Raw genomic sequence first — 11,431 nt, 5'->3', positions numbered from 1 at the left:
TCTTCACCTTCTTCCTCTACCTTTCTCCTCTTCTCTTCCCTATTCCCCTTCCTCTTCCTCGCTCCCTCCCCCTCCCTCTCATCCCCCCTTCTCCTCCCTTTCCCTCTCTCCCACACTCCTCCCTTGCCCCCTCTCCCTCTCCCCCCATCTCCCTCTCTCCTCCTCCCCAGGGCCACAAGTCCGGCGTCTCCATACTGTGGTGTTGAATATTTCACAGTGACATTTAATGGTGTAGGCGTCTTGTAGGTCACCACGGCGGTGCTTGTGGCCACACACACACACACACACACACACACACACACACACACACACACACACACACACACACACACACACACATTTAAATCCCTGTTATTGCCACTTAAGAGCTGATGCAATGAGGGCTCCTAGTTGGGAAGCTGGTGTGGTGTGGTGTGGTGTGGTGTGGTGTGGTGTGGTGTGGTGTGGTGTGGTGCGGTGTGGTGTGGTGTGGAAGGAGGGAGTGTGTGAGTGAGGAAGGGAAGAAAGGAGAGGCGGAGGTGTGATAATCTGGATATAACACAAAGAGGTGATGACTGCAGGTTAATGGGTATTCAGGAACTCATTGTTACTTAATAGAGAATTATTAAAGGGAGAGAGAGAGAGAGAGAGAGAGAGAGAGAGAGAGAGAGAGAGAGAGAGAGAGAGATTTTACGAATTAAAAAACATATATTTCTTGAGTTCAGAATATTACAGAGATAAAGAGATATTTATCAATTATGGAAACTTTAAACTGAGATAGAGATAACAAGAGAGATATCATCATCATCACAGAATAATAATAATAATAATAATAAGAAGAAGAAGAAGAACTTTTCACTATACATATACAATATCTCTTCCTACCTATAAAAAAAAATCGATGTAGGGTAAAATATTTGTCTCTCTCGCTATAGTGAAGGTATTTTGTTCTTGGTGGTGTCTGTCTGTCCATTCGTGAGCTCGTTAATACTCATGGCATCTTCTGATCAAGTAATAGTTTCCATTGCCATTATGACGATACTTAAGGTTTTGTTTATCGTTCCTCGGATGTGTTTAAAGCGAGGTTGTGTTTTGATGAGCTGTTGATTTGAGATTATTATTTCCACGTATATCTTGACTACTGAGGTATTTAGAACGGGGTGAGGTAGGGGTCTAACATAACCTAACCTAACCTAACCTAACCTAACCTAACATAACCTAACCTAACCTAACCTAACCTATTATTTTTATTGTTTTTTTATTATTATTATTGTAGGGTATATTCGTGTCTTCATTGTCTTCACGGGTCAATTTCGTGTTTTCATGGTCGCTTGTGTCGTGCCTTCATGGTAAAGTTTCGTGTGTCTTTAAAGCCCTGTTTCATTTCGTCCTGGGCCACCCAAGAGACAGTTTCGTGCTATCGAGTTAAAGTTTCGTGGCAGAGAAAGTTTGGCAGGACAGTGGTGCGTGAGTGAGCTGTATCGACGGGTAGCTGAGAAGTGGGGGAAACTATTGTGTGTGTGTGTGTGAGTGTGTGTGTGTGTGTGTGTGTGTGTGTGTGTGTGTGTGTGTGTGTGTGTGTGTGTGTGTGTCTGTGTGTGTGTGTGTGTGTGTGTGTGTGTGAGTGTGTGTGTGTGTGTGTGTGTGTGTGTGTGTGTGTGTGTGTGTGTGTGTGAAATATATTATTTAAACACACTTCATCACTTAAGTAAACAACATGTACAACCATCTAAGACACACACACACACACACACACACACACACACACACACACACACACACACACACACACACACACACACATACACATATATCACCGCTTTATTGCCTCAAAAAACACAGCGCTCCATCGGCTGGACGGCAACGGTGGAGTGACAATATTTGTATTGATTTCATCTCACAATTTGGTTTGAGTTTTACCCCATTTTCGAGGATATGAGTTATGCTTGAGGTGAGGAATATTGAGGTGAGGAATATAGGGGTGAGGAATATTGAGGTGAGGAATATAGAGGTGAGGAATATAGAGGTGAGGAATATAGGGGAGAGGAATTTAGGGGAGAGGAATATAGAGGTGAGGGGAATATGGAGGAATATAGGAGGAATATAGAGGTGAGTGAGGAATATAGGAGGTGAGGAATATGGAGGTGAGGAATATAGGGGTGAGAATATAGAGGTGAGGAATATAGGGAGGAATATAGGGGTGAGGGAATATAGAGGTGAGGAATAGGGGTGAGGAAAATATGGGGAATATGAGGGAATATAGGGTGAGGAATATAGGGGTGAGGAATATAGAGGTGAATATGGGGGTGAGGAATATATAGAGGTGAGGAATATAGGGGTGGAGGAATATAGAGGTGAGGAATATAGGGGTGAGGAATATAGAGGTAGAGGAAATAGGAGGTGAGGAATATAGGGAGGGAATATAGGGGTGAGGAATAGGCAGGAGGTGAGGAATATAGAGGTGAGGAATATAGGGGTGAGGAATATAGGGGTGAGGAATATTGAGGAATATAGGGAATATGAGGGTGGAGGAATATAGGGGTGAGGAATATAGAGGTGAGGAATATAGAGGTGAGGAATATAGAGGTGAGGAATATAGAGGTGAGGAATATAGGGGTGAGGAATATAGAGGTGAGGAATATAGAGGTGAGGAATATGGAGGTGAGAAATATAGGTGAGAGGAATATAGAGGTGAGGAATATAGAGGTGAGGAATATAGGGAAGAGGAATATAGAGGTGAAGAGTATAAGGGAGAGGAATATAGAGGTGAGGAATATAGGGGAGAAGAATATAGGGGTGAGGAATATAGAGGTGAGGAATATAGAGGTGAGGAATATAGAGGTGAGGAATATAGGAGGTGGAGGAATATAGAGGTGAGGAATATAGAGGTGAGGAATATAGGTGAGGGAGGTGAGAAATATATGTGAGGAATATGTGAGGAATATGTGGGTGAGGAATATAGAGGTGAGGAATATAGAGGTGAGGGATATAGAGGTGAGGAATATAGGGGTGAGGAATATAGAGGTGAGGAATATAGGGGTGAGGAATATAGAGGTGAGGAATATAGGGGTGAGGAATATAGGGGTGAGGAATATAGGGGTGAGGAATATAGAGGTGAGGAATATAGGGGAGAGGAATATAGAGGTGAGGAATATAGAGGTGAGGAATATAGAGGTGAGGAATATAGAGGTGAGGAATATTAAGATCTGTTATTCTTATATTTGTTCCTGTTGGAGGATATGTGACGCAGTGTAATGTTATCACAGGGTTGGGGTGTACCTGTAGTGTTGGGTTGTGTGCTATATAACCGGCAAATATGAAAACACACACACACACACACACACACACACACACACACACACACACACACACATATTTTGATTAGGTAAACACATACATTATTCACTTACGGTATATATATACACAGAAAAGTTCCAAATACTCTGCTTAAGGTAAACAGAGAACCAACAGTTATCACAAGTTATTTGTTTTTGATGTGTGGAAAACTAAGACCTAATGAACGGTGCTTAAAGACCTTGGACCGTTGAAGTACCTAAAGACTAAGACTAAATAACAAAATGGTTTAAGACTGATCATTAAAGACCTAAAATAATTAAGACAATATAATTACCCAAAAGAATATTAATGTCAGGACAAAGGAACTACTCAAAGGCGGAAGAAACTTGAGTGTAAGTCGTAGTTATTATTTATACACTCACATCAAACACTCAAACGCGGAAGAGACGTGAGTGCATACGTGTCAGTAACCTACCCCCCCCCTTTCCTCCCAGCGGTCACATAAGCCTTCTGATTGGTGGAGCTCATGCTTGTGTGAACCAGTCAACAGATGGCTTTGATGTCGCTCGTCTGCTGCGTATTTGTTTGTGCGAGTTTATATGTGTGTGTGTGTGTGTGTGTGTGTGTGTGTGTGTGTGTGTGTGTGTGTGTGTGTGTGTGTGTGTGTGTGTGTGTGTGTGTGTGTGTGTGTGTGTGTGTTTATCTCTCCAAAAATATTTGTATCATCATAAATCCTTGTGTTTGGTAAAGTTGGTCAGTTGTGTATATTTGTGTGTGTGTGTGTGTGTGTGTGTGTGTGTGTATATGTGTTTGTCAGCCACGTCAAAGCAGCCTTGTGATTGGTAGAGCCACTGGTGATCTAGATCAATCAACAGTGGGCTTTGTAGTTAGTGGTCAGCTGAAGACCCGCCCATCACTTGTCTGGGCCTGAGGAGAGAGGGAGGCGGGGGTGGGGGAGGGTCACGCCCGAGAGGTTAAGATGGGGCTCTGTTGACCTTTCGGCTTTGCTCTCGACCTGAACTGCACATCACGTGTTTCTTTTCTTAGTTCCTGGTGTGGCTTGGATCTTCACTGACCAAGAGATTTATTGTAGACGTAAACAATGAGATGGATAATGAAGATCAATATCGCGATCCACTTCCTTCTTGACAGCTGAGAGGGCATCATATACTTGTTTGGAAAGAGAAAAATGAACTAATTCCTAACTTAACCTATGTAACTTAATGATGATATACTGTTAGATCGTAAAGTTAAGTTAGGTAGGTTAAGTTGAGGTAGGTAGGTTAGGTTAAGTTAGGTTGATTAGTTTTGCCTTTTTGAAAAGAAATGCAATGATATTTAAAAAAATGTTCACTATGAAGGAATTTTTGAATATTTAAAATTTAAGAGAATTATATGACAAATGGACCACGATGGTGATCTTTCTAATTACCATAAATTAGAATAAAACATAATAGTTCAGGTTCTGTTGGCTGCTTCACTAAGGCTCTCATAAAGTGACTTAAAGTCTTAGTTTTCTTGTGATGTGAACTTAAAATCCGTATGTCAACTACCTTTGACAACAGCCCGTATGAAAAGCAGGTGTGTGGTGTGTGTGTGTGTTTTTTTTTGTTACTGTGTTTGTGTATGCTTTTGGTTTTACAGGACAAGAAAAAAGATAATTGTTTGTGCGTCCTTAAAAATGAGTTGGCTCCATTATGACGTTAAAGGTCACATTTGCCCACCAAAATAACACTCCATTACCAATGTCACAAGTTTTTTTATTTTATTTTTTCATTCTAACACATCGAAAGTTAAAGTTCATTGTAGAGTGTTGACATTATCTCTCTGTTTGACTGTCTCTTTATCTCTCTCTCTCTCTCTCTCTCTGATTGATCTCTCTCTCTGTCTCTCTCTCTCTCTGTGATTGTTCTCTTGTCTTTTTGTCTCTCTCTCGATTATTTGCGTCTATAAATAAGTTTGTTTGTTTGTTGTCTGTCTATCTCTTTTACGTTATCTGTCTGTTTGTTGTTATTGATTATTCTCTTTCTGTTAATTTATCCGTTTCTCTCCCCGTCTGCTTGTTATTATTATTATTTTTTCTGAGCATCAGTCTCTCTACCTCTCCGTCTATTTCTATATGTTTATTTTTTCTTCGTCTGTCTATCTGTCTACATCACCTATCCACCCCTTCATCATCACCTTCTTCCACCATCATCACTACCCCCACCCTCTTCATCACCACCTCCACCACTACCACAACCCCTACGCCATCCCCCTATCATCGCCATCTCACCACCACTAGCCACCATCCCTTTATCATCACCACCTCCCCTCTATCAACACCATCACCCCTCTATCATCGCCACCACTCCACCACTACAACCAACCCTCTATCACCACCATCCCCACCACTACCACCATCCCTCTATCACCACCACTACCCCTCTATTCATAACTCTTCAACAATAACATACTCGAGAATGGAGTCTCAGAATCAACATCTAGTCGTCTTCTCATGTTGATGCTCGTCACACTCTCTGTCCTCATCTGTAGGAGTTACTGAACCACAGACAGTCTCATCAGTCACTGCCTATCCTCATAATGAGTCTCAATACCCTCACCTTGGGGGTGCTGGTGGTAGAGTGGTACCGCTCTTGCCTTCGCAAGCGAGATGTCACGGGTTCGATTCCCGGGCCGGTGGAAGTTGTTTGGACATACTTCCTAGCCCCCATTAGTCCCTGTTCACCTAGCAGTTAAGTAGGTACCTGGTGTAAATCGAAAAGTTGCGAATTCGTATTCGGGGAAAAGTTGTTGGAGCTTCCAATAACTTGATGACATAAACCATTGACTCTTCAGGCTTCTATGCCCTTGACTCTTCAGGCTTCTACGCCCTTAACTCATGAGACATAAAGGCAAGCATGAACTTAGCATGCTTCCCTGTTGGGCGCTGTAAACGCTTCTGCGCTTCACCTTACACAAGGATGTAGGGAGTGCCCAATAAAAAAAAAAAAAAAAAAATACCCTCACCTCAGAGTGTCAGGAATGCTGTTTGTTTTGATTTTCTATTGTCAAGCAGAACTGTGAAAACCTGTAGTTAAGAGAAAGTTAGCAGGTGAATTTTGAGCTAGCAGGCAGACGAGATCAAAATTGCATTAGTTGATTCTTTGTTCACTGTGGTGAAGTTATTGGGTTAAGAAATTGTGTTTTGTTACTGTTAGAGTAATGTTAGGAATATGAGTACTTACCTTTGGCAGGAAATTCTTTATGTAGGTGTGTTTACAATGGTATGGAATTATCCACATTTTCCAAAGTGAATAATTCAACTATTATGTAAAGACTGTGTGGCCCTGTGTAATAAACCAGCCCCGTAATACCGACTGCTACAGTCAACTGACCACTGGGGTCTGACAAAGGCCTTTGTGACCTCTGTTCTGTAATCCATTTTGTCCTACCGCTCACAGGATGAGTGTGGGTTACCCGCGGCAACAGTCTAATTCACTTCACCACCACTCATCACCAATACCCCTCCATCACCACCTCTTCATCACCATCACCACCACCTCTCAACTAATACCACTCCATCACCTCTCCACCACCACCTCTTTACCACCACTATTTCACCACCTTTCCATTGCCACCACCATCTCCATCCCTCCACTATCACCACCTCTCCCCCACCATCACCTCCCCACCACGAAAAAACGTGATATTTTTTTATACAAATAAGTGACACTGGAAGTCAATTCTCACACAACCATACGTAAATTTCTCTTAAAATAATGAAGATATTTACACACATCTCAAATATACAGGATGTGTGTGTGTGTGTGTGTGTGTGTGTGTGTGTGTGTGTGTGTGTGTGTGTGTCAGCCAAAATGGGGTCGAAAGCGAACAGAGACTATACCATAACTAGACGGGTTTTCTTTTCCCAGTGACGGGAGGTTGGGTGGTGATCTATGGGGTAACCTGAGCCAGACTACACCGCCAGTCACGTCTGTGTGTGTGTGTGTGTGTGTTGAGGGATGGTTGAAACATGTACGAATCTACATATGTATATCTGCTGTGAGAGAGAGAGAGAGAGAGAGAGATGTATATATAACAAGCAGAGAAAGAGCGAGATGAAAAACACGATATTCATCACACACACACACACACACACACACACACACACACACACACACACACACACACACACACACACACACACACACACACACACACACACACACACACACACACACACACACACACACCTACTATCATCACCATAATCTTCAGTCCTCGCTGGCTTCGTTACTAAGCCAAGCATCACTACAAGAGCTTCCTGATGCATCTAGCCAATCCTCATACCTGCCGGGGCTTACTCTTGAAATCTAATCCGAATATTAACTCAGCCTTTGACTTGTGGGAACTTAATTACACCTTTTAAGTTTATTTTTTATACAACTACTGAGATTTTTTTTTCTTGCGGGTGGGGGGGAGAAGGGGAGGGTGTTTGGAACGTAACTTGTGTTGGTGTATCTTTGGTTCAGTGTTGCTTGTTTTGTGTTGTATAGTTGTTGGTTTAGGAGTTATAAGGGTTATTTTAGTTATTGGTTCACGAAGTTATTATTATTATTTATTATTATTATTATTATTATTATTATTATTATTATTATTATTATTATTATTATTATTATTATTATTATTATTATTATTATTATTTTTTAGGCTTGAATTAATGCATTTCTTTTACGTTCTTGCTTCGTTCCGTTCCATTATATCTTACTTCATGGCCAGGTATTAGACGAGCTATTGTTGTAGGAATATATTTGGTCCTTATATAATTAGTTATGAGGAGCTATAACTAAGATACAGGGTGAGACATAAGGAACAACTTTTGGAAGGCCTGTATGTGTTTTAAGATCAATGTTTACGTATTAAGAGACAGTATTAGTTTTGTGTGTGTGTGTGTGTGTGTGTGTGTGTGTGTGTGTGTGGGAATGATCGGCTAAGTCATGTGTATTTGTATATATATTTCAGTTCAGTGCTGCCATTCTTTCCTCAGAGTTCATAATATGTTTGGCCATTGTTTCCGTGTTATTCCTGACTCAGATTATGCAGTTGACACAAAAGAGATGTTGGTATGAGGTTGTTGGTGACATGAGGGAGACGCTGTACCTTACTTCTAGATACATTTTGAATTTTCTGAACCTGTACCTGTACCTGAAGTTGTTTGCAGAAAATATTAAACACAAGGAAGTTGCAGAGGTGCGGCGGATCACCTCCTGTCCTCAGTGTCACCGGGTAGCGCTCAGGGGCTCCCCAGTTGACTTAACTTTGCAGGGAAGGAAGTGAAGGTGGTTAGGTGCTGGCCACACTGCCTCTGGCCTATAAGATCCACTTTCACTTTCAAGGTGGAAATGGAACGGGTATGGAAACGAGTAGGAGGGTGGAGGCAGCTGGCACAGGGAGGTGTGATAATCAATGGTCACACAGTAGTGGATCGGTACAACTCATGGTGTAGCACGGCAGCGTCCACACCCGCTGAGTGTGTTAACTAATGAACACATTGTTCCCACATTTCAAAAGCACTAATTAATAAACACACGTTTTCTGCTTTTAAAAGTGGTTACTGAACACAACGTTCTCACACCTTTCTTATTGTCTAAAAAATACTAGTTAGTAAATACAGATCTTTTCCCTTCTTAAAACTCTTGTTACAAAACACATCATTCTTATCTTGTAAAACACTTGTTGCTGCACACAGCGGTCCTACCGTTTAAAACATTTCTTTCTAAACACACGTCTTAACTTTTAACAGCACTTGTTGCTTCTTCCCAGACACAGAGTTCTCACCGTTTAACACAACTTGTCGAGGTTTTAGTAAAGAGAATGTTCAGATCTTTTAAACTCAACACAGCGTTCATCGCACTAAAAGTACAGTGTCTTACCGAACACACAGTCCTCACCGTCTAAAATCACTTGTTGGAGTTGAACTCAACACAGCGCTTGTATTTCTTAACGGCATCAGACGTCGGGGGTAGGAGAGCGACTGCCAGCTCTTCTCAAGTAGTTGATAAGGATAACTTGAAGCTTTTAAACTCGTTGACATGAGACGTGGCCCACTAGTGTCATATAGAGACACACGGGGAACTTGTGTGTGTCGAGAACTTCTGCCTTATTTATAGTCTCTCTCTCTCTCTGTGTGCAACAATTTCAGTAAACAAATTCTATAATCCTCTCTGTTAACACGGACAACATTTACATTAACACTATATCTATTTATCCATCACCTACCTCTATCTGTTTACAGCGGGAGTACAGCGAGCTTTCACTTCACAGATAAAACTTTTAACAGAGTGATGTATCGCCCGTTCACGGCTTGTCAATACCTGATGGGCATTGAAATGCGTTGAAATAATTCGTGATTTGAAATGCGTTGTAATTTAGTCTGAAATGCGTTGATATTTTTGTGGGGGGGGGGGACGTTGAATTGAAATGAGGTGAATTTTTGGGGGGCGTTGAAATGCGTTGATATATTTTTTGACGTCGAAATACGTTGAATATTTTGGGCGTTGATGTGCGTTCAAATATGATGTACATCTTTGATATGCGTTGGAAATCAGGTTGTAAAATGCGTTGAAATTCGGTGGCCGGATATCAGGGGAACCGGCCAACACAATAAACAAGGTGAAATTGAATATAAAAATAAACACTTTAATCCGGCCAGCTGACGACTGACTGATAATAAAATAGAAAATTATCGAAATACGGTAAAATAAAGTCGCCTCTCCTGAAATACGGAGATTGGCCGGATAACGTCGATATCCCTTCACACTATAGAATAAAGCCGGATTAAGAATAGAACATCATATAATCCGACATGATGGTAAATATATATTAAATCCGGTTAAATAACGTAACTGAACCTAAAAACTGAAAGGTGATGAAATATGTCGAAACTTGAATAAAAATAAAAATAAATACGATGAAATCAGTTGCAATACGGTGGTGGGTGGAGGTGGTGACGGGAAGAGAGAGAGAGAGAGAGAGAGAGAGAGAGAGAGAGAGAGAGAGAGAGAGAGAGAGAGAGAGAGTTGTCACCAATCACAGACTTTTGTTCATCTGGTTTCAAGTTCACTCACACATAAACTGTTTTTCATGTTCATTTTTTTATTTGACTTTTATTTCTTTTGTTTCATTGTGTTTTCATTTTACATTGATTTTTTATATCTTTATTATTATTTATCGTATGTATTCCTCATCTACTTCATGTATTATTATGTATTTTGTATTTAAGTTTATGTGTGATTCACGAGTCTGGTATAATAATTGACCTTTAATGCCAATAGGTCAATTCCAGGGGCACAATGATGCCCCCAGTGACCCAAGATGACCTGTAGCTTAACCTTACATTATCTTCAGTGACCCCCAAGTAAATCTCTATCACCCCAAATAGAACCTCAGCTGAGAGGAACTAGGAGAGTCTGTGACATCCAAATAGACTTCAGCTGGGAGGAACTAGGAGAGTCTGTGACATCCAAATAGACTTTACCTGAGAGGAACTAGGAGACTCTGTGACATCCAAATAGACTTCAGCTGGGAGGAACTAGGAGAGTCTGTGACATCCAAATAGACTTTACCTGAGAGGAACTAGGAGACTCTGTGACATCCAAATAGACTTCACCTGAGAGCAACTAGGAGACTCTGTGACCTCTCTTGACTCTTCTGTGATCATTGAGAAAGTAGATAACCTTTATTGACCCAGGAAATGGCCAGTGTCTCTGTGATGACCTTAAGTGACCAGGATAAGTGTAAGTGACCCTAAACTGACCTTCATAAACGACACTGGTAGGAGAGACGAGGAGGAGGGTGGCTAGGGGTGTAGGGAGGGTGGGGTAGGGGTGGGGGCTAGGGGGGAGGGGGGTTGAGTATAAAGGAGTGGAGAAGGAGAGAGAAATAATGTGGGTATCCAGTACGAGTATGAGGGTGGGGATGATATTTTGAGAAAGGGAGAGAGAGGAAGAGGAGGAAGGGGAAGAGGGAAGAAGAGAAGGAAAGAGGAAGAGGGAGGAAGGGTGGTGAGACACGAACAAGGAGGAGGAGAGAGAGATGGAAGTGGAGATAGAGAAGAAGAGAGAGTAGAAGGGGGAGAGGGGGTAGGGCGGAACCATCTTCTAGGTGACCTGGT

The 11,431-nt window shown here is 41.6% G+C and overlaps 1 protein-coding gene across 1 annotated transcript; it reads left to right on the top strand.

Moving 5' to 3' along the window:
* Positions 1–1,921: 1,921 nt before the first annotated feature.
* Positions 1,922–4,977, top strand: LOC121859578. The gene is made up of 4 exons (XM_042356514.1): positions 1,922–2,050; positions 2,243–2,363; positions 2,504–2,640; positions 4,921–4,977. The coding sequence occupies exons 1-4, from the start codon at positions 1,922–1,924 to the stop codon at positions 4,975–4,977; spliced, it is 444 nt and encodes a 147-aa protein (XP_042212448.1).
* Positions 4,978–11,431: the final 6,454 nt, after the last annotated feature.

The sequence above is a fragment of the Homarus americanus genome, unplaced genomic scaffold (genome assembly GCF_018991925.1).
Source record: "Homarus americanus isolate GMGI-L3 unplaced genomic scaffold, GMGI_Hamer_2.0 scaffold7626, whole genome shotgun sequence".
NCBI classification, from domain to species: domain Eukaryota; kingdom Metazoa; phylum Arthropoda; class Malacostraca; order Decapoda; family Nephropidae; genus Homarus; species Homarus americanus.
This window is presented reverse-complemented; position numbering and strand designations above follow the sequence as displayed.

Bases quoted from the DNA above. Each gene is read 5' to 3' on its own strand.
- LOC121859578 (XM_042356514.1), top strand. From the start codon at position 1,922: ATGCTTGAGGTGAGGAATATTGAGGTGAGGAATATAGGGGTGAGGAAT. The intron at 2,051-2,242 runs GTGAGGGGAATA...GAGGGAATATAG, and splicing joins TAGGGGAGAGGAATATAGAG to GGTGAGGAATATAGGGGTGA. The intron at 2,364-2,503 runs GTAGAGGAAATA...AGGGAATATGAG, and splicing joins TAGGGGTGAGGAATATAGAG to GGTGGAGGAATATAGGGGTG.